The 24066-nt window shown below is 42.2% G+C and overlaps 1 protein-coding gene across 1 annotated transcript; it reads right to left on the bottom strand.

Moving 5' to 3' along the window:
* Window positions 1-2580: 2580 nt before the first annotated feature.
* On the bottom strand, window positions 2581-18424 carry LOC139574421 (gamma-aminobutyric acid receptor subunit alpha-6-like). Its single transcript, XM_071398971.1, has 9 exons — window positions 17726-18424; window positions 17374-17492; window positions 16287-16354; window positions 15919-16139; window positions 15617-15699; window positions 13767-13910; window positions 13313-13465; window positions 8048-8304; window positions 2581-6168 (listed from the first exon to the last, which is right to left on the bottom strand). The coding sequence occupies exons 1-9, from the start codon at window positions 17809-17811 to the stop codon at window positions 5614-5616; spliced, it is 1686 nt and encodes a 561-aa protein (XP_071255072.1). The 5' UTR covers window positions 17812-18424; the 3' UTR covers window positions 2581-5613.
* Window positions 18425-24066: the final 5642 nt, after the last annotated feature.

The following is a 24066-nucleotide window of genomic DNA, read 5'->3' as shown; positions in this document are numbered from 1 at the left end:
TATTCCCTAATTCAGGGGTCTCCAACCTTTTCTAGCAACTAAAACATTTCGCGAGCTACTCATATAGCTTTGAAATAGGATCATTATTTTCTTCTCCTCTACCCTGCAACTCTTCCCTGGGTCCTTAGTGTATAATATGTGTATTTTCTGTCAATATACCTGATAAAATAATGGTTAATAAACAGCTCTAAGTGGGCCCCATAAAATAGCTTTTTGTATTTTCCAATATTCAGTTATTTTCTCAGTTTTATTTTTCCTGGTTTTAGATTTTTACTCTCTATTTTCAATTATTCATAGAGAAACAACAAAAATGGATGTTCTGAGCCCATGTCAGTGCTTAAATCACATCAGAAGACCAATTTTGAGGTGTGGGGGAAAAAAACATTTAGATTTGAGTGTAATTTTCCTTTAATTACTCATTAAGCAAGAGAGAAACGTGTCTGTCTAGTGATGTTTCTGCTGTTAGGCCTGCTGCTGCAGCATGTCATTGCAGAGTTTGCAATGGCCACACAATTGATACAAATATTCCTGATATCTTTGTCAGGTAAGTCTATTTGCAGTTAACATAATTGAGAATTTTTGGGGAAAGTCTTTCTGGTCTACCCACAAGACTGTTATCATTAGCATAACTGGCTACATACGGAGTGATAGACAAATGTGTGCACCAAACAGACAGACATCCATATTGCTGGAAATTAATTGGCAGATATTGTTTTACGTTTGGCTTTTTAAACCAATATTGGCAATAGTGGCTAACCAGGGATGGGATAATGTCAGTGGCTTTTATTGGATAGTAGCCAGGAGCTTTATGTTTGACAGTTTTTGATGGAACACATACATTTTTTTGTAATGTCCTTTTAGAATTGCTTGGATAGCTACTCATAGGTGGGCTGCGAGCTACTGTTATAGCTTGCGATCTACCGGTGTGAGACCCCCATACTTTAAAGTACTACCTAAGTTATTTTTTGGTATCTACTTTACTATTTATATTTTTGACAACTTTTTACTTTTACTCCACTACATTTCTAAAGAAAAGAATGTACTTTTTACTCCATACATTTTCCCTGACACCCAAAAGTACTCGTTACATTTTGATTGCTTAGAAGGACAGGAAAATTGTCTAATTCACGCAATTATCAAGAGAACATCCCTGGTCATCCCTACTGCCTCTGATCTGGCAAACTCACTAAACACAAATGCTTTGTTTGTAAATTATGTCTGAGTGTTGAACTGTGCCCCTGGCTATCCGTAAAAATAAATAAAAAACTAGAAAATCGTGTCGTCTGGTTTGCTTAATACAATACATTTTAAATGATTTATAGTTTTACTTTTGATACTTAAGTACATTTAAATACTTTGACTTACTCTAGTAGTATTTTACTGGGTGACTTTCACTTTTACTTGAGTCATTTTCTTTTAAGGTATCTTTTACTTAAGTATGAAAATTGGGTACTTTTTCCACCACTGGAGACCCCTGCCCTAGTCACTTCAGAGGTCACAAACTATCAAAATATGTCTGAGTTTCTATTGTCTATTTCACCTGGAACTTTACATTTTTCTAAGAGAACAATGCACAATTCTCCTTTTTTAGGTTAGAAAGCAAGACACATTACTGAGAACATTCTGACTATAAAATCTTGGTAAGACTTCATAATGACCACTCCCACATTATTTTAAGTTTCTGGTGTAACATAATTGAATGTCAGCAGGGGGCATAATACTAAACATATTTAAAGCAGGACAGACTAGTGTATTGACCTAAATTATATGCCTTTTTATGTACCAGGGGGAGGAGTGAGGAGGATGTGTGTTGATATTGGCAAAGGTAGGAAACAAGGTAGAATTCCAATAATTTCAAGAAAATTAAATATTACCCTTGATTATGAAACGCATAACGGTCTTACCATAACCCCCAAAAAACAAAAGGACTACATGACCAGTCAAAACTGTTCTGGGTCAAGAAAAAAAATGCCAAGACTGTACTCAGACACAATACTCCGCTAATTGAGAAATGTTCTCATTTCACTCCAGTTATGGATGCTGCCGAGTTGCTTACACATCATTGACTGCTGTGACATGCTAACCAGTGAGATGTGTCTGTGTAAAATTGGGAGAGCAGCAGCAGGACATAACAAGCATGAGTCATAGCCCCTCAGCTTATTGCCTGGCACTTGTCAATGACAAGCCCTCAGCTAACCATCTATGAAGTAATTTGTCATTTTTCTTAATTATGCTTTAATTGCTTTGTGAAATTACCTCTCGAGTCGAGCACCAACAAACTGTTCATGTTATTTACAGGCAATATTATATTAAATTAAGGCCAGGGCTGTCACTGCCGTTACTAACATTTTAGCCATAAGGGTTAGGAAGTCCAAAAACAGAGAACTGAACTGGATGGTTGATGTTTTTTACCTGAGCAAGGGGTGAGGTTTGAGGACCATGACTGAAGTGGTACTAACATGGATGCCATTAAACATTTACACCAAGAGATTCAGATTTTTTTTATGCACCACATTTCATATAACATATGAATTACTTTAACAATATAGAAAGAGAAGATCAAGAAACCAGACCCATCAATGTCACATTATGCACTCTGTTTATTTGGCTGAGAGTGATGTCACTTCCTCTCAGAAGACCCAGAATGGGCACCTGCACTATATCACAATTTTAACATGTTAGTCTTGCATAGCCAATCGCAATGGTAAATATTCTCTTGACTACAAAAACACACAACGTCAGTATTTTGTACAAAGACATTCGGTTAGTGTTGTGAGTATGTACAGTCAGGAGGAGTTCACCATTTTGTGTGAGGGTTGACCTCTTGGAAAGAAGTAACAATGCCTTTTTTATTCCACCTACGTGTATGCCATCCCAATCCTTCTTGCTGTTTTATTCCTCGCCTGGGCTTGGTTCTGGAGGCAGTCCAAGGAGCGTTTATGGATATTTGCTCACATAACTGCTTGCACAATGAAAACAAATCTATCTCCAGTTACTCTCAGAGACAAAGACTTACATTGCTAAGTCAATTACCAAATCTGACTCTCTTCCAGTGGCAGTAGATAGGAATAGGCTTATCTAGGTCTGTGAAATCATCCCTAAAACAGAAAACAAAGACAAAGCTCAGTAGCTGAGTCCAGTATGACAGACATGTTCAAATTGGTGGAGGAAAGCCTAATGTGATTTCCAAGCTGAAATGATGCTTGCCGCATAAAAACACAAACCCCACAAGTCTTTCGTGTAAGACACAATTACACTGAAAAGTAATCTCACATATTATTGAATTGAAAGTACATTGCTTTTATAACTAACTTATGTCCCATAAATTGATCTACTGACCTTCAGGACCATGTCTCTGAGAACTTCTTTAGGGGCCACATTTATTCAACTTCAACCATTGTGCTTAAGCGGTGGACAGATTAGGCCTAGGTTTGCGGTGAGTTAACACATCATATCCGCAGGTCTTCTTCTAAGCAGTCTCATTTAGATATTCAAGACATAGACCAAACAACATACTGAGGGCCTGTACGAATAAAACAGTGATGTCGATGTGTTCCTTTACTGGGTCAGCATAATGACCTCCCTCCCCCTCTGCTGTAGTGTGGCTGAACACCCAGGGGGATGCTTTTGTATCAGACGTAACCAGTCAACCACATCCTCTGCAAGAGCTCTCTGCATATATACACTAGACTCGCTACACTTCTCCTCTGTTCTGTTGCTCCCAAACAGCAACCAGGAACTCTTTAGGTAAGACCCAACTTTCATTAGCCGGCCGCCGTCTAGCCTGAAATTATTTCAACAAGCAAGGCAAACTGCCCGTGACACCCACAATCAATCACTAGGCAAGGTGTTTTATTGAGATGGAGAAAATAAATGGGGACAGCTGGGAAATAGAACACACAGAAATGCATCAAAAAACACCATCTCACCTGTTGCGAACAAGTTCCTTAAAGAGTGTGTGTGTGTTGTTGTATGTGTGATTGTGTGTGTGTGTAGTTGGGAGTGCAGAATCAATTTCACACATGAGTGCATCAAGGAGACATGAGGCTGAGGCAGACATCTTGATCTGTCTATCAGCCTCTCTATTTTGAGCCCCACCTGCAGGAAATGAATGCACTATTATGTCAACAGTGACTGAGGGGCCAACTATGTAAGACCTGTCTGGGTGATAATAGCCATTAGCAGGAAACCAGGCATCAGGATAGTCACTAACCATGCCTCTGTAGATGACATCACCTCAGCTGATAACAAGAGATGAGTTGTCCTCAGGGATAGACAGCAGTATACTTTTACTATAAGAGGTTGCATAGATGCAATGGACATAGCACGTTTAGGACTGAGAAATGTTGAACTTTGTACCTTATCAGTGGAAAGCTGTCCAAAGTTGGTATAGGACCCTAAAGACCCTCAGCACTCAAGGCTAATGCACTATGAAATGATACCTAACGCCCAGAGAGAATTGCATAGGCACTATACACTTTCCTCCCCATCTCTCAAGTCCCTAACCAACATAACTTGTGGTCTCTGATGGTGTAGAATGCAACTACTATGCGTCCAATGTAACAAATTCTGATATGGGGAATGACCCTTCCTCTGACCTCATGATGGACATTAACAGGTACCGTACTGTACATGAAAGGGTACAAAGAGTTTCACCAGATTCCTACAATATATTCCTTTGTGAGTTATCAATATTCTTATTTCATGTTTAATGAATACATTAAATACACTGTTCCAGAAACAGACTACGTAAAAGAAAAACACATAATTTCATAGTTGAACATTCAACCAAAGACTTCCTAGAATGTTGTTGGAGGGAATGTACTCAAAATATTGAACTTAGAGGAACCTCTCCTGGAAATGTTGTTTATAGGGTACTGAGCAAAGTAGGCCAGCATGTATGGTAACCTCATTCTACGCTTGTTAACAAAGCTTGGTCGAGGTTCGCTGTACAGGCTTGGGAGTGCAAAGTAGATTGGAGTGGACAAAATGGATCTACTTCTGATACCAGAACAAAATGACCACATACCCAGATATCTACTGGTGTTTATCAGTAAGGGAGAAAATACACCCCAAATCTGCTTGTCAATGCATCTCTGTTCTTCTTGACACCTTGTGACTTGTAGTGTGTCCGGCTCACCCTCAGCGATATTGTGACTCCTAATCCTTTGTCATTGTAGCAACGCCTGCTAAGACTAGAGGGATCTATTAGCAGGTTTCGCTAAGATCAGGTATTACTGTATTTTGCTTCAGCGAGGGTACTTACTAACATTAAAACAACTAACCAATCCATCAAACCGTTACTGTATTGCATATTGGATATGGCCACTCAGGGTATGGCCTAGTTGTCTGAATCAAACAAATATCACATATTTGGAATGGTTGTGTTCCCATGCTCATTCTCAGAAGCCCTCTAGAAAATGAAACAAACAGATGTTCTGAGATTAGTATTCCTAGGTGTAATTATTTAAGGCTCTTGTCCAGCATGTTTGGTTTCCTTGTCATGTCATCTTCCGTTTCTCCAGAGCTCTGATAGGATTCAAGAGAACCCATTGTTGTTATCCCGTCACTATACATTGTGTAGAAAATGATTCCCAAGATCACCACTAGAAACTAGATTTGGCCTCGAAATTTGGCCTCCATGGTGTCTTTGGACAAGTAAACCACCCAGTAGACCATGTTGAAGGCTCCGAAGGACACTGGGAACAGGATGCGAGCGTACTTATCGATTTTACTGGTCCCGCCCATACCGGTGGTGGTCGGCTGGGAGCATGGTGACTGCTTGGGCTCATTTTTACCCATCAGTTGAATGTGCTCCAGTCTAGGTCCTAGGAGGTCCTGGAGGGAGGAGTCAGCGTTGGGCTGGCTCTGATTGGCTGGTATTGTCGGGGTGGTGGGTGGAGCTGGGGGCGTGTTCTTGACGGACAGGGTGGTGAAGGAGGTGTTCGGTTGGCTGGCAGGGCCGGGGCTGGAGTGTGGTAGGATGATGGCGTCCCCAGTCGACCCCGTAGATGAAGACGATTGGCCAGACTGGGGTTGTCTCCTGGTTACCCCTGTAGCTGCTTCGCTGTTGGACTCAGCTTTCTGGATGTCTTGCTGGGACATGTAGTTCATCCGTTTTCGAAGGTTACCGTTGGTGTCTGCGTTACCGTTGGTGTCAGGGTTATGCTGTGGAGGAGGAAAAATAAGCAAGAAACACATATTGCAGTGATGTGAATGAACTGTGCAACAACAAGCACAGACACCTCGAAGAGGAGACATTTGACTGAAATTAGGTTTTCACTTAATTCTTTGTGGTAAGGAAAAATATGACAATTGTATTGTGCTGATAAATATGAACTATATAGACCTTTCAGTGCTGGAGGTCTATCAGGTTAAAAACAGCCAGGAACCTCCCATTCTAAACCTGGCCTATGGGCCTGAATATGACTGGCTTACTTTAGTCTGTATGGTAGAATAACCCAGTTCAAAGATGCTATTTGGGTAGGCCTTCCGTAATTTCACACAAACTTGTGTCACAAGCACGGTTCCATGGGACGGTGAGGCAGTACAGTAAAACATCAAAAGAGCTCATCTCCTGAGAGCGATCATAGCATTTCAACCCCAGTAGAGGGAGCTGCTGCACTCTAACCACAGCCTCACCAGTGATAATTCCCCCACTGACTCCCCAATGGAATGTTGCTAAACAGCTAACCATATGGCCTCCTGTCTGAGAGATGTGAGGCGGAGAACTGTGGATTCTAGGCCAAGTTTGACAACACTATGGCTGGAAGGTAAAAGGCTTCGAAAAATCTGCGCCACATCAATATACATCACAGGTCCTAATGCCGAGCAGATTTCCCCACTGAAATCAACACTGGGGCTGGGGCCACGGCTCTCTAGGAAAAGAGGCATCTGAAACCTATATACACGTGACCCGGCTGCGTTGCCGTGGCAACCTGCTAATCCATTGATGTGCCGTTGTCACTAAACTGCATTCAGGCGAGATTATTCCACACAAGGATTTGAGATCCACAGGGAAACTTTAAGTAGTCGTCGGGCCATACAGGGGAATGTATGGCTGTTTTCTGGTGGGTATCAGTCATCAATCAACAGTTGGACTGTGACACAAGAAATGTAGCACCGCACAATGTAATGCCCTCAAATGAAGGATTGTGTTCTTACTACAGTAGGCCTGTGTTTCTGGTAGATCCCTCATGTATGGAGTAATGAATTCAAGAAAAATATGTTTGGTCAAACCCCATTACACGCACTTAGGCCCGCATATGCTTTCAAGAGAACAGATTGTAAAATGCTTAACAACAATAACATGTTTGCATCACATTGCAACTATAGGTCAATTATTATAACTATTTAACACGTTACCCATTCTATAACGCACGTCTTCAAAACACATTTATCTTAAAATGCTGGAGAGTTTTTTTTAAATCACAAGAAAGCAAGCACATGTAGGACATTCAGAGCATATTTATTATTTTTAGGGATAATATTGCTAAGCCTCTGCGCTGGATTACAAATGGCGTGCATTGATCTAAGCAGACAGCTGTACTCTAAACAGGCCAGACTTAATGTGTATCCACCATTTACTATTCTTATTTGGCCTTCAGGAAGCGAATCGTCATCATGCTTCTAGCTCATGCGATCATGGAGAGGGGGAGAGAGTGAGAGAGGGGTACAAAGAAAGAGAGGTACAGAGAAAGCGAGAGAGATACTTCAAACTATCAATGATAAAGTAACTTTCAGTTACGGTTTTGTCTGACATTTCCAATACAGGCAAATGCATTTCTTTGAATGGGTGATCACCATGTGATTAATGAAATGCCAGTCATTGTAAACCCTTTATTAATTCTCATCCCTGTCACAAAATAGAGTCTTTAAAGCAAGTCGGAAAGTTTGAAAAACATGGCATTTCAGTATCTCTGATATTTTAGACTTGAATTGAATCTCCATCTGATGAGATTAGCAAACAAATTAGCAAGTGGAGTGCACAAGTGCACACTTCAGTCTCTGAAGGGTAAAGGGAATGAGAATAAGTCTTAAGTCTCACCTGCAGAACTTCCTCCATATCCTTCACTTTCACTGGGGTTGTTTGTGGCGCCGGCGGGCATTTTGCCGGCTTCCTTTTCAGTCTCTCCATCTCTGCGTTGGTAAAGTAGTTGACGGCAGCGAACTCGATGAGGGCGGAGAAGACAAAGGCGAAACACACAGCAATAAACCAGTCCATGGCTGTGGCGTAGGAGACCTTGGGGAGGGAGTGGCGCGCGCTGATGCTCAACGTGGTCATGGTCAAGACTGTGGTGATGCCTGAAAACGAGAAAAAGTTTAACCTTGGCTGTAGGCAAAATAATACAAGTTATGTCAACACACTAAACTACTAAAACAGTAGGCCTAACCATCCTCTATATCAGAATTACTCAAACCTTTCCACAGGGACCCCCAGCTGTTCAATGTATTTGATCTGTTCCAGGGCTAGCACACCTGATTCAACTGATCAACTAATCATCAATCACTTAACTAATTGAATCAGGTGTGCTAGTTCAGGTCTACAACTTCTTAGAAAATCTATGAAAATGATTTAGAAAATTCAGCACACAAAGCAATGCATGACAGCCTTAATGCTAAATATGAAAAACAGTAAACGGAATGTTTGTGACACTAGAATGACCTATTGACCTTTGCTTCCAATGCGTTCCCTCTTAATGAGATCGCCCTAGCGACCACGTAGCATACCTACTTTCCCTCCTCTTTAATTCCTTTTTAAACAATAACCAATCCGACCTGCGCCAAGGATCATACCATTACAATAACAGTAAACTTGTAGGTGTGACCTACAGTAAACTTGTAGGTCACTTGTCCTTGGGATTATTAGCAAATAGCTATACTGTGATTTAGAGAAAATCACCTTCATGTTCGAGATATGACACAATATGTACCGCCAGGCCACCTGCTCTGACGTGACTCGCAGCATAATTATGTGTCTAAACTCAGCCGACCACCGGACAATTCTGTAATGTATGATTCAGAGGTAGATATTAGCTTTAATATTAGGATATTAGTTCATATTCGTGTCTTTCATTGGGTTAATTGGCGAGATCAGAGGCACAATCGTTCTTGGTACAGATTAACGAGGTGTGACTGATTTAATCAGATGAGCTATTACAATCCAATTTTTGAGTAATGCCTGTTTCTATTGGAATACAGGCACTTTCAATCCTCATCTTGTGACACATTGTTAAGATTAAAACGCATTGCTTTAGAGTTGCTTGGATTAGGACAGAATGGGTCTCATTGGTTTGGAGTTGCTTGGGTTAGGACAGAAAGGGTCTCATTGGTTTAGAGTTGCTTGGATTAGGACAGAATGGGAGTTATTGCTTTAAAATTGCTTGGATTAGGACAGAATGGGAGTTATTGCTTTAAAATTGCTTGGATTAGGACAGAATGGGTCTCATTGCTTTAATTAAGTTTGCTTGGATTAGGACATAATGGTTAATGTTCATGTTCAAGAGGCGGAGCCAGTTTCATTAGCCTGGTCCCAGATCTGATTGTGCTGTTTTGCCAACCCCCATGGCCTTTGTCATGCCAGACATTGATTGGACAAACATATCTGAGACCAAGCTAGTTTTATATGACGCCAACATCACCAGACAATAACATCTTGAGCCTCCAGGGGGAGCTTTGCTAATCATACCTCAAGTCAATGTATTTTTTTCCCTCCCAAACATAGTCCTACAACCATTATATGTGCCAAGCTTGGAGTCACAGAGTCAGAAAATGGAACATTATATCGTGGAAAGAGGAGAGAAGGGAAGAAAATGCCAGTCAGCCTGTGCGTTAGTGCACACTCGAGAGACGAGAGTACTGTAACAGCCCCACAGCCCGGGGGATTGGCCAATGCAACAATATTTATGTTCCCACGACACCCTCCTGTCACATATTGGACAGTTTCATTAGCTTGCCACTGAGACGGGAGGGGACTGAGGGGAAGCATTGGGGCGTTGTGTGAATCAATGTGGCTGTGGAATAACACACACTGGCCTCTACAGCTGCTGAGATATGAGTAGAACCCATTGACTCGCGATGTGTGTGTCCCTGAAAGAAAGTCAGCGGGCTAAACGAATAGGCCCACAGATGCAACAGATGCAGTAACCAACATCGTGTGGATTAGCATGTAACAACGTGCCAAAAAGTGGGTGCTCATAAAGAAATGTATATTACCATCAACACATGCAAGAGCAATTACCTACTCATGATATTAAACCTACTGTATTTTCAACTACCAACCCCACTGGATCAGCCAAAACAGTACTTTTCCCAAACAGAATATCCTCCAATTATTTTACAGTGGTGCTCATGAAAGTCACACATCCTCATAGACACCCATACAACAAACACCCCAGTAATCATCCATATAACCAACACGCCTGCAATCACCCACATAACCAACACTCCAGCAATCACCCACATAACCAACACTCCAGCAATCACCCACATAACCAACACTCCAGCAATCACCCACATAACCAACACCCATGCAATCACCCACATAACCAACACCCCTGCAATCACCCACATAACCAACACCCTTGCAATCACCCACATAACCAACACCCCAGCAATCACCCATTTAACCAACACCCCTGCAATCACCCACATAACCAACACCCCTGCAATCACCCACATAACCAACACCCCTGCAATCACCCACATAACCAACACCCCAGCAATCACCCATTTAATAAACACCCCAGCAATCACCCATATAACCAACACCCCTGCAATCACCCACATAACCAACACCCCAGCAATCACCCATATAACCAACACCCCAGCAATCACCCATTTAATAAACACCCCAGTAATCATCCATATAACCAACACGCCTGCAATCACCCATATAACCAACATCCCAGCAATCACCCATTTAATAAACACCCCAGTAATCATCCATATAACCAACACGCCTGCAATCACCCACATAACCAACACTCCAGCAATCACCCACATAACCAACACTCCAGCAATCACCCACATAACCAACACTCCAGCAATCACCCACATAACCAACACCCCTGCAATCACCCACATAACCAACACCCCTGCAATCACCCACATAACCAACACCCCAGCAATCACTCATTTAATAAACACCCCAGCAACCATCCATAAAACCAACACCCCAGCAATCACCCATATAACCAACACCCCAGCAACCAACCATTTAATAAACACCCCAGCAATCACCCATATAACCAACACCCCTGCAATCACCCACATAACCAACACTCCAGCAATCACCCACATAACCAACACTCCAGCAATCACCCACATAACCAACACTCCAGCAATCACCCACATAACCAACACCCCTGCAATCACCCACATAACCAACACCCCTGCAATCACCCAAATAACCAACACCCCTGCAATCACCCAAATAACCAACACCCCTGCAATCACCCACATAACCAACACCCCAGCAATCACCCATTTAATAAACACCCCAGCAATCACCCATATAACCAACACCCCTGCAATCACCCACATAACCAACACCCCTGCAATCACCCACATAACCAACACCCCTGCAATCACCCACATAACCAACACCCCTGCAATCACCCACACAACCAACACCCCAGCAATCACCCATTTAATAAACACCCCAGCAATCACCCATATAACCAACACCCCTGCAATCACCCACATAACCAACACCCCAGCAATCACCCATATAACCAACACCCCAGCAATCACCCATTTAATAAACACCCCAGTAATCATCCATATAACCAACACGCCTGCAATCACCCATATAACCAACATCCCAGCAATCACCCATTTAATAAACACCCCAGTAATCATCCATATAACCAACACGCCTGCAATCACCCACATAACCAACACTCCAGCAATCACCCATTTAATAAACACCCCAGTAATCATCCATATAACCAACACGCCTGCAATCACCCACATAACCAACACTCCAGCAATCACCCACATAACCAACACTCCAGCAATCACCCACATAACCAACACCCCTGCAATCACCCACATAACCAACACTCCTGCAATCACCCACATAACCAACACCCCAGCAATCACCCATTTAATAAACACCCCAGCAATCACCCATATAACCAACACCCCTGCAATCACCCACATAACCAACACCCCAGCAACCATCCATAAAACCAACACCCCAGCAATCACCCATATAACCAACACCCCAGCAACCACCCATTTAATAAACACCCCAGCAATCACCCATATAACCAACACCCCTGCAACCATCCATAAAACCAACACCCCAGCAATCACCCATATAACCAACATCCCAGCAATCAATAGTGAAGGAATAGAAGAAGCTAGCAGGATGGCAACAATACGCCTCAGAAACCACTAACCTTAAATTACTCAGCCACATGCACTAGATTTCTTCTATCCTAAAAGGACACTATCCTACACAGCTAATCCTCTACAAACAGGCATGGAATTTAAGGATTTTGGGCACTGGCCAGCCAGGCTAGTAGACAGCAATTTTTACTAGCCCGTGTCCAAAATCTGTGCTATGGGATATTTCAAAAGATAAAAATGTTACTAGCCGGCGGGCTAGTTTGGCTCATTTTCTACTAGTCCCGTCTAAAAAGTACTAGCCACGAGCTAGCTAAAATTCCATCCGTGTCTACAACTCGCAAAAAAAAATGCCAAGAGAGGTTAATTAAGTGCTAAAGTTCATTTCAGTTCCGCAAACTAAATTTGGCATGAAAAAGAATAAGACTGAAGACTATAATACAAGAAATGGATACTCAATTATGCAATACAGAAATGCCGATTTACACAGAGTACTTGTAAAAGCCTGATTACGCAACGAAGGGAAAAGTGCTGTGGAATTGATAGAAGACCAAGCAAACAGACAGAGGATATTTGATGAACATCTGGTAAAGTAAAGTACACTAATTCCATGAAAGGTGCACAAGGTTCCCAGCTTAGAGGTGTACTCTTCAATTTCTGACTCCACCCACTGTGGGGACCTAACACTTCTGTTTCTAAACAAATGGGCGTATTTGCAAATGCAACTGCCACTTTGATGGATAACAAAAATAGAAGTTTAACACACATTTAATTAATCGTAGACCTTAATGGTTGTGTGAGAGGCTAAAGACAGAACGTTGAATGTTCTGGCTACACAGTTACAAAAATGGAGACTGAGAGATGCACAGAAGAGGCATTTCCCTCTTCACATTTGCATCTTCTCTGCCTCTCAACAGACGTATTCTACAGAATGGCGGGATTTGTGAGTAATACTTACCGAAGACTGTTCGAGCCGGGACTGATTCCTTATTTATCCAGAAGGATACTTGGGAGAGGATTACTGTCATGATGCAGGGGATATACGTCTGAATCATGAAGTAGCCCATTTTCCGCTTCAAGTGGAAGTGCACTGTCATCACCACGTATTCACCTGGCGGATAGCCATAGATATCGCAGTTGATTAGTTCATGACTGGCAGGAGACAATGAGTAAGAGGACAGGAACTAATGGACTTCTGGTGGCATGGAGTTTTTATTGTGTCTTCTCTGTTCTCTGAGGTAAATGGTGTCAAACAGTTATTTGGACAAAGTAGAGAAAACATTCCAAACTGAAGTAAGAACCGATGAAGAAATGTAAATGATTATTAACAAAGAATGGCATCACCATCATCAGAGTTGGGGATATCTACTATATCTAACCAATGGTAGGTAGCTTTCACCAGCCCATCATACCTGTGATTGACTTGACCTCTTCACTGCTGACAGTGTGGCCAATGAGATCGTACTGCACTAGACTGGAGGATTCTTGGGGAACCTCCACTGAATACTGTGGTCCTTTGGTCCAGGTATAGATCATCTCTGTTTTAGGGTATGCATCTGAGGGTGGAGAAGGAAAAGATTTGGATTAAACCCTCAAGTGGGGGGGGGTTGAGGCCAATTCTAAATTGTAGAGTGAGACAGAGAGAGAGGAGAGGCTTTATTATAGGATAGAGAGAATGTCACATTTAAGTTTATGAGAGAATGACTACTGTAAGCCAGTGACATCCTCTTCTTAACTCTAAACTCTGTGAACATGAGAAATGTTTCTATCTCCCCCATTTAGTCAGGTGATCAGAATGCATTTGAAAGAGACATATTTACGTGATGGTGTGCAGTCCAGTCACACATGATTTCCCCACTTGATCTGCACTTCACTCACTGACTTAATACATGCAAATGTTGAAGATTACCTCAAATGGTACACTCTCTGGATTTTCAGATATCTTTTCCCCCTAATTTGATTGAAAATGAGTAGTACAATAGCATGGTATTAGATGGCATGGGTGTCTACTGTGTGCTCAAATGAGTTGGCTTTTAAACAAACTACCCGGTCTCACGAGCTCTCTGGTACAATGTTTTTGCATATCCAACGTTGCAAAGATGTTGCAAAAACGGTGAAATGTGACATGAGAGTTCCTATAAGACAGGGCTGAAAGAAAAACGAGAACACAGGCTTGGGTTTATGTTAGGGTCTGTCTCCGGCTACGCATGCCCCCTTACGTTGTTCTCATTTGCCGTTTCCCACAGGGGACTCGAAGTCGGCAGGACACCAACTGCGCCGGGAAAATGGGCCAGCTGGGGCATGTTGTGGAGCGGAAAGCTGCGCGGCGCTCCGACACACACCAGCTCTGGAGAGAACCGGAATAGGTCTGAGCTAACCAGGGGCGAGGAGAGGGATTCTGACCTTTACACCATCGGGTCCAACATCTACTTCCCTGACTCTGGGCCAGGATGGGAGGATGGGATGGGAAGGTACTATCTTAAACCAAGAGTAATGTGACAGAATGATAACAGATGAATCTATTTTGTCCTCTACCTCTACAATGTCACAATCGCTGATAACAGATTGGGGGAGGATTGGGAAGTGCATGGGAAAACCATCCTTCATTCCTCGTTCCTTTCTTTAGTTTTCCCCTCAGCAGATGTTATCTTGAATCACTACTGTTTTCTGACAAGAAAGAAGGCTCATTGGAGAGATCCTTTCATCGGAGATAAGTCACTGTTTTGCTGACCTCTTATTATGAATAATAGTGCTGATTTTGGGTTTCTTTGTTCTGTTTTTGGTACAAAAAGAATGTAATGTATTATTAGCATTTTAGTCAGAAAAGCAATTACTTCTCACTCTGGGAATATGTCTGAAATCCTCAAATATGACAAAGCTGGAAGAATTTGACAATTCATATGGTAATAGTATTACAATAGAATGGTATATTTTTCTAACCCAATTAGTCAACTTCATTTATGTGATGAACTGGGACAGATTTAGTGCATTGAAGTATAAATATGTTTTTTTAAACATTGCATACTAAATTAATTAAGACAAAGAACAAATGAGTTTACTATGAAAGCATGTAAACACGTAAACAGTGTCAGGTTTAAGATCTACTAAGAAACAGTACAAGTGGATTTGCTTTGGGATGTATGTGAATAAATACACAGTGTTCCGAAGTATGCATGTCATCATAACACGGACGAAGAACCACGTTATCAAGTCACTCCTGATACAGTATTAGAAAAGACGTACAGTGTCATATCATACTTACAGCTTCCAAACTTGAGAGGGCATGCATGTCCATCCATGGGGAAGTCAACCAGCTTCATGGGACACTCTGCGCTGATAGTCAACCTATTGGGGACACATACACCCAAACATATTAAAACCAATGGGAGTTGGAGAGAGTTGGGACCTGTCTAAACAGAACTCAAACATGTATCATATCTATACAGTGGAGCCCTACTTTTAGGATGGATACTGTAGGTAGGCTGAATAGCACTTAGCATTGTAACACTGGCATGCTGGGTAATGTAGGCATCAGGGTGTAAAGCATTTTGGCAAATGTAGTACCTCATGGTGTAAAGAATGGTGCCGTTCTTCATGATGCGGAATAGCCTGTTGGGGGCAGTCATGTTGTGGGCCACAGACTTCTTGCCATTCCTGAAGAAGGTGTCTGGAGTCCACACATTGGAGACCATCATGTTGTTGAGGCGGAGGATCTCGATAGGCCCCTCATACCTCAGCCTCCTGTCCATCCATGTCTGTCTGAAGAACACGTCCATGGTGTACTCCTGAGGAACCAAAAGACAGAAATTGGCAAATGTCAGAAATAAACAGTTAAGTTTGGGACTTCATTCTTATATGAAACGTTAAGTGCATGGTCAGTCAAACTTATTTTCGGGTACTCATATGTTTCAAATTCTTGATTTGGTACATACCATTTCAACATCAGAGACAGGCCCGAAACTTGTCACATAAATGTCTGTTTTCACCTCTGTCACTGGACCTATTGAGAGAACAATTTAATCAGTTTCACAATCCCTATAATATCCTAGGCATATCCCATTACAGCCCCAATAGACCTTAGACTAGTAGTTCTGGTTTTGCTAGGCCACCCTTTAAGCATCAACCCTCATTTGACCTGTATTCACCTGTAGGCCTGGAATAATATGTAAAACATGAAACCCCAGCAACAGCCTAACATGGGCCAAAAGTTGGGTTGGTAGTGCTGTGTGGATGTGTGCCAAAACGACTAACCCAAATAGCCGGCAATGCCCTGTATGCAATAGCCTATAGCTTATGCCTACCTAACAACCTGCACCAGTTTCTAAGCATGCAGATAATGGAATGCAAAATAGCTAAATAGGTTTAAAACATAGACCTCTGGAACAAGCCGATCAGTATCTAACCTATGCTATGCACACTTGAAGGGTGAGTTGTGAAGTTTACTGAGGTGTAATATTTTTTAGGGTTGAGTTGAAGAGCGTAGCCTAAGGTATTTTCAAGCACAACGGCATGCATGTCAGATGTCACTGCTGTAGGCCTAATGAACGATAAAGAGGTTGCTTCTCATTAAATGCATAGTCTTTAAACGTGCGTCTGATACTTTGAGCTCGTGGAGGATTTGACAGACACGAAAAGTACATCTGCACTCGTTCTACTTAAATTGTGCATTAAGCGGCTTTTTCCACAGCGATGACATAACTAAACTCACTTAAACATTCAGTCGCACATAAGAGTCAAAGCAGTGAATATAAGAAAGTGTTAATTCAGTTTTTGAAACATGGAATGTCGTTGCACATCTGTGGGAGGTCGTGCTCGTAACTCAGTAGAGCAACATGTTTCACAACAGTATTGAAAAGCTCTGGTTGAAAAATACAATGGAATTTTGATTGCAACCTCATACCCTATCTAAACTATTCAATAGCATTGGCACAATAGTGATAACAATTTTCAACCATCTCTGAGCCACATAGAAACTCATTTGACAGCAGAAAACTATCACTGCTTCAGATAGGTACCTACCACCAAATCCAGGTCGCAGTCTGTTGTCATACCCGTCCAGTAGTCGGTCTAAAATGCGTGTGAAATTCTCAGGGTATATTCTCTCATCCTTTTTTATCGTTCCAGAGATTCTCTTTACACTGAAAAACGACACAAATAATCAAAATAGTTTGTTATCGTGAAAGACAGCAGCCTCCCCGATACCCAGGCTATGGATGACAACATTGGGAGTCACAACCATATGACACAGTTAGAGCACTTTTGGATTTCAGCACCTAGAGTCTTCAGGACCATGGACAGCGGCACCAGAGCAGCTCGCGCCAATCTAACAGGAGAAAATCAGCCCCCCAGATCATGTATTTTAGGAACTCACCAAGCAGTCAGGCAGAAAAGGTAGAAGAGAGTCGAAATATAACTGGGGTACATCGCAGTCACCATCTCCTTCTTGGCAGAAACCATCGTTGCATGCCATACTTTAAGCCTCTTCACATCTCCCTTAGGCAAATGCAGAGAGAGCGGAACGGCACAAAAGCAACTCCAGCAGCATCTCCCGTTATCTCTCTCTTGCCAGGGAAAAAAGCCCGTGCCAGCGGAGCATCTGAACGCGCGCACCTTTCAGGCTGTCGCTCGATGACTTAACCAAACACCTTCTTCTCTCAGTTGTTGGCATCCATCCACCCCAAGTCCAGTATGTATGCTCTCCCCCAGTCTCACACCATCGTTTGACTTGAGAGATGAATAGAATAGACGTGCACGGTGCACTGTTCTGCGTTTACATTTTGTATGGCAAAATTGTGCTGTGCGTCTGCCGCGCAATAAATCCAGTGGTGAGACCAACAGATTTCAAATCAGGATGTGACTGCTTGTATTTAGTTACACCCCTGCCCCAAAGCTATGGTGACAAAACTGCTGTTAAACTTTTTCATTTAGAGTGGACCATATGCTAAGCCATATAAGCTGAGAAAAAAACATCTGTGTGTGTGTGCATGTGAAATATTCAGTTTTCCGTGCAAAATCAAAATTTTCTGCGTCGGTCCATCACTTCACTTTATCTAAAGCAATTGATGAGACTTAAGGAGTCATGTTGCTTGTGGAACTCTGTATACGACTGCATTCTAGATTCAAATGGGTCAGTCTTGTCGCAATATGCAATCACACACACACACACACACGCACGCACGCACGCACACAGGTAGAGTAGAGGAACTGGGACAAGCCACATGCTGCTTCACAGATTTCTCTGGACCTGAGATAGGAACTTCAGAGAGACAGTGTATGTGGGTGTGTGTCCTAAATCTTAACAGGTAGAGGAAAAGTCTGTGTTTGTGTGTGCCCAGGTCCGTGTGTGTGCCCCTCTGAGCCTATGCCCCTGAAGGTGGGCTGCGGGTAAAATCCCTGCTCCGCAACCAGACAGAACATAACTGTCTAGGCTCTTACACAGTATTGGCTTTAACAGAGGAGAAGCTAATTAGAACTCTGTTTGTTGGGAGTCTGAACAATGTGCTGGCAACACAGGAGGTTGATGTGGAGCTGGAAACGTGCACACAGTGAACAGTCAGAGTGAACCTGGTATCCTAAATGGTACCCTATTCTCTACATAGTGTACTTATTTTAGTCTAGTCAAAAGTAGTGCACTTGATAGGGAAAATAGTGCACCACATAAAGAATAGGGTGCCATTTAGGATGCAGCCCTGGAATCATGTGGTAACAACAGTTCCCTATGTTCTACCCATAACCCTCCCACCCACCCAAGTCCACCCACAACACACTGAAGCATCGCTGCTTTCTTTGTGGGGGATGAGTAATGCACACGCTCTTTATGGGGAGGCCTTTGTTCCAACTATAACACCTTATGTATGTTATTCAATTAGAATGTGTATGTTTCACATGAGGACTCTGGGTATGTACAGAAAATAATTGGACATATATGTAACAGTATTCATAAATGTATGCAATGGAATGTCATAAAGTGTTTTAGTAAAAAGGCATGTAAAGCTTATTATGCTATCTTGACCTTTCATAGTCTAACCTGACCTCTGTCTTAGAGAGGACATCATGTATTGTAGCCTTCAAATAAGGGATGTTGTTTTAGTCTTAATTAATATAATAATGTGCTGCTTTACAATGAGGACAGGACGGTGATGAGAGAAATCAACATATTTTAGTCTGTCTGTGTGTGTGTTTGGTAGTCCACGTCCCAGGACTCCTTGAAACAGGTTCTCTTGCTCTGTAAGCTATATACCCTGCAGCAAAATTACTGCTATGATAACCTAGTTTCTCACCTGTGTGTGTGTGTGTGCGTGTGCCCATGTGTGCGAATACATGTTTGAGTGTGAGCATGTGTACAGTACGTGCAGGCGTGTGTGTAGGTTTGTGTGTGGTGTGTGTGTGGCTATAAGACTGGCTTTGTGTGTGTGTACATCCATGCTGAAATATGCTGGTTTAAAACCTAAATGCCGAAGAAAATAACAAATATTTGAATGATAACATTTTGCTCATACCCAGACATTTTCCTGACATGCTCAGTTAGTATCCCCTCAAATACAGATTTACAGTAAATGATGGTATTTTAACAGAAAACGAAGCCATACAAATGCCATTGTAGCTGTATATTAAGCATGTCATTGTGTGTAATTGTTTTAGGTCATTGCGTTGAGTACACAGAGTGTAATGGGCAGGTAGAGAGAGAAAGCAGCCCCTTTGCACTGGGGCTGGGATTGATGATGCTACACGGCGGTGTTGGCACATGAACCCAATGAGTCAGAACCGTGAGTCAAGCTGTCTAGTAATCACACCCCAGCCAAAGACTGACATCTTAGCTAAACAGAGGCACATCAAGCATAGGGAAAGAGATAACATGATAGATGGTATGTTGCAGCATTAAACCCTCCACTGCATCAATGCCTAGGTGTTTGACTGGGTGAACAATGATTGATAGTCATCTTCCTCACCGTCGTCATCATCAGTTAAAGCCTTGCTATTTATGTTTCTTGCTATTTTAGGCTTTTTATGCATTTCATAATGTGACGACATATTTAACAAAGTGACAAAGGTAAATCCCCAAACCTAGCACAAGCCCATGAGCTTTGAAAACAGCTGGCTGATATCTCAATAGAGCCACATTATATCATGTTAATACATTTGGGAATGTATCCATACTCTCTGAATTGCAGCGCATCTTGTTGACTAGTGCATTTGAATTCATTTTCAAACGTTTGAAGGGATTTACAATTGCTGCAAATTACAGCCTGGCATGATTATTTGGCTAACCTTATTTTAAATGATAGTTTCCGATCGGATCTCATGACAGGCAAAACATGGCTCCAGATGGTGCAACACATCATGGTGCTTCAGGAACCAAAACGATGACACAGTTATTGTAACATGCAGAGTTTGGTGTGTCAATGCTTTATCTAATGCAAGGTTGCGGTGATGTCACTTGGTTTCCGTCCCATTTGCCTGCGGCTCAGCAAAAAGGCCCAGCACAAGTGTTGTGCATACATCTGCTGCTGCTGGTGGGGGGCATGGGCTGCCGTGGCGACGGATGAGGAAGTGATGCAGGATGCAAACTGTGACTATCTTTCCATGACATCCTCAAGAGGGGGCAAGGAGATGAGATCACAGAGAGGGAGAAAAGAGCAGCTTTCTCTGCCACAAAGCAGTCTGATAAAACTACAGTACATTATCAAAGGATGAGGATATGAACCCAAAATATTTGTTTACCTTACCCATAACCTACAACGCATAGTGACTTTGAACAAAGCACCGATCGAGATATCAAAATTATAAATTGTGCCTTGGGAAGGTCACAGCTCTCAAGCCGACTGATAAAGGAAAGATCCTGTCCATCATGAGCATCAAATACCCAATCTTCCAAAGAGGGGAGAAAAAGATCATCGTTAAAGACCAAAATATTTCCTGAATTGAGCCCAAACTGAAATACTTAGTGATGTGCGTAGTAGTTGCTAAGGGTAAAGGAGTGCATAACAATATTCACATAGACACCCACACAGGACAAGTATCCTGCCAATGTCCAAGTTATAAAATAAGACATTTTGCAAACCCATGCGACCCAAATCCTTTAGTCTCTGTAAGAGGCTTTTATGAATCTGGTGTGGTTTCTTATTCCAAATAGAGGAACCACTGCATTAAAAGAGATTTGGGAATAAAGATGGGGATTGACTAAACCAGATATTGAAATGTAGGTAAACATGAATTCATCCTGCTAGGAAACTACTAGAAATTGTACACTAGAAATGCATGTTTAGAGTTATTGTCACACAAGTATTTACATGTATCGTAGGAAAACGTGAGTGAGACGCACTTGAACTCAATTCTTCGCAGAAGGATCGAGGCCATTGGTCTACAGTCTCTCCAGTTTCTCCTCTGAAGGGGCAAAGGTTACCTTCTCATGGTGGAGCCAGGAGTATTGCAGAGGCCATGAGGTAGTCTGCTGAACTCATACAGACCAAACAGGAGTTGTACAAGGAGTAGATTTCTTGTCAACTTCATGGAGAAAAGTGTTATGGATGCACCTTGAAAGCCCAAGGGACCAATACATGGTGGAAAAGCAGTAGTAGTCTCTTTATCATACATTTTTTGAAATGAACAGTAACTGCCAGGGTATTGTTGAATTTCTGTTAAAAGGAGAAAGCTCAAATCTAATCAGACCGTTTTGCTTTTGCCTTTCACATTCTCTTTCATTTTAAAATGTAACCATTACATTTTCATAATAGGATGACGAGGATCAAGTTATCAAGCAAGTAGACCATTGGACCAGTAGACCATCAAGCAAGTGTCACCAGTGGGGCATTGTACAGCATACATGCATCCATAGATGACATCATTTGGTGCCTCACATTCAAACCCCTCTATATCAGACTATATTCACTGGAGGAGAGAATCAGGGGCTTTCTTTATTTGACTGCATCTGAATGGAGAAAGAGAGAGGGAGACAAGACTGCATTGCAACAATAGTCCGTTTCCAGTCTTACTGTTTCCAGTAGTACACCAATCGATTGGAGAGGGGGTGCTTCATAAAGCGCACAGTTGATGCTCCAGAGGAGTAATGTATTCATGAAAAGCGGAGAGAGAGAGAATGAGAGAACACTACACTTGCACACACAAGCTCTGGGGCAAACGTTTTCCCACCAACGTTATTTTACGCCTCTCCTTACATCTCCCACCAGCCCGTACCCCGGAGACGCATGCAAAATCATCACCAGAAATGGCTTATAAAAGAACGCCTAATTTCCGCCCTTGTTTAAGAAATAAAGACCTGCTGCCTACAAGTGCCAGTGTATACTGTGTTAGCTTGTATGTACAGCAAACAAAGCATGCATCAACGAGGCTCATCAATGTCCATTAGACCAAGTAATGAGAGAGAGAGGACACGGGAGAAAGAGAAATGTCACCAGCTGCTTAAATGCCAGAAAACATTCTACTGTAATAACAAGCTCGATTCTGCAATATTTTTTATGCATTTCATTGATTGTTTGGTACATGTCTTCCATATAACTTTGAATATCATACCATGTGACTTTGTTAAGTTTTAATTCTGGAAGTTAGTTTTAGCGTCTTCCTTAATGCCTCAATATTAATGTTGTTTGTGAATTAGTGTGCGCTGCATTCCATAACCTTGGAGGACTCCATCTCATTAGTATCTGTACCCTGAAGCGGCTTCAAACACATCCAGCACAGTTGGGGACTTGACACCAAAAATGACTACACACACACCCCACTCACAAACAGACACACAGCAAAAGGCTAATGAACTCAATCACTTCCTCCTGAAAAGGTGTTAATTTATGATACACACCTCCTGTTGTGGTACACTCCATTTGTTGAGGTGATCGTGATCTCACAAGTCTGAGGATTGAAACTGACCTGAACCATCAAAATACTCAACCAAGCCATGGCTTTGATTCAACAAGGCCCTTAGTCGGACAGATTACTGTTCTGATTGCTTGAAAGATCCGGCTAATTTTGCTTCTCTATTGAGGCGAGCAGTACTATATAAATAGACTAGTTCACTGGAAATAGCCCTCGGTTCTCAGAAGAGGCTCTCAGGAGATGGCTGGACCCATGGCCAGATTCCCAATTGCTACCCTCAACATAGAGTTATAGAGCTTACTGTAACAGTAAGACATTCAGACGTGAGACCCCTTTTACTTCACAAAGCTGTTTTTTAAAATTACATATTTGAAGTGGGTGTTGATATCTTTCAGGAATTGAGACACCCTGTTTTGAATCATGCATAGCCTATATAGGGCATCTGGAATGAAGGGTAATTTATTCTAGCCTAGTTTGATGTCTTGATTCTGGTGACAGAAATAGCCAAATGATGCATTGTTGTCCATTTGTGAATGAGTGTCTTTGCCAGCTGCAAACCAAAAGGTAATCTACATGTACGTTTGGGTGTACGTGACATTTACTCTTGTCCACTTGAGGTTCTATGCCTCTCTTCCAGTTAACAGGCACTCCTCTCTAATTTCCTCTCCTGAATATTGTTGCTGTGAGTATGTTGAGCATTAATTGAAGGGAAACGTGAACGGACATGTTTAACATTCTCCCTCAAGCATTCCATCGCCGCACAATCGGTAGGTGCTAATTCATTCTTATTTTCCCACTTTTATCACGGGACACAATTTGCAGTCTTACTTTCGCCTCCTAATTCGCAATGACCACCCAACACCCAGGGATAACTTGTGAAGA

This window comes from Salvelinus alpinus, chromosome 4 (assembly GCF_045679555.1).
Source record: "Salvelinus alpinus chromosome 4, SLU_Salpinus.1, whole genome shotgun sequence".
NCBI lineage: Eukaryota > Metazoa > Chordata > Actinopteri > Salmoniformes > Salmonidae > Salvelinus > Salvelinus alpinus.
This window is presented reverse-complemented; position numbering and strand designations above follow the sequence as displayed.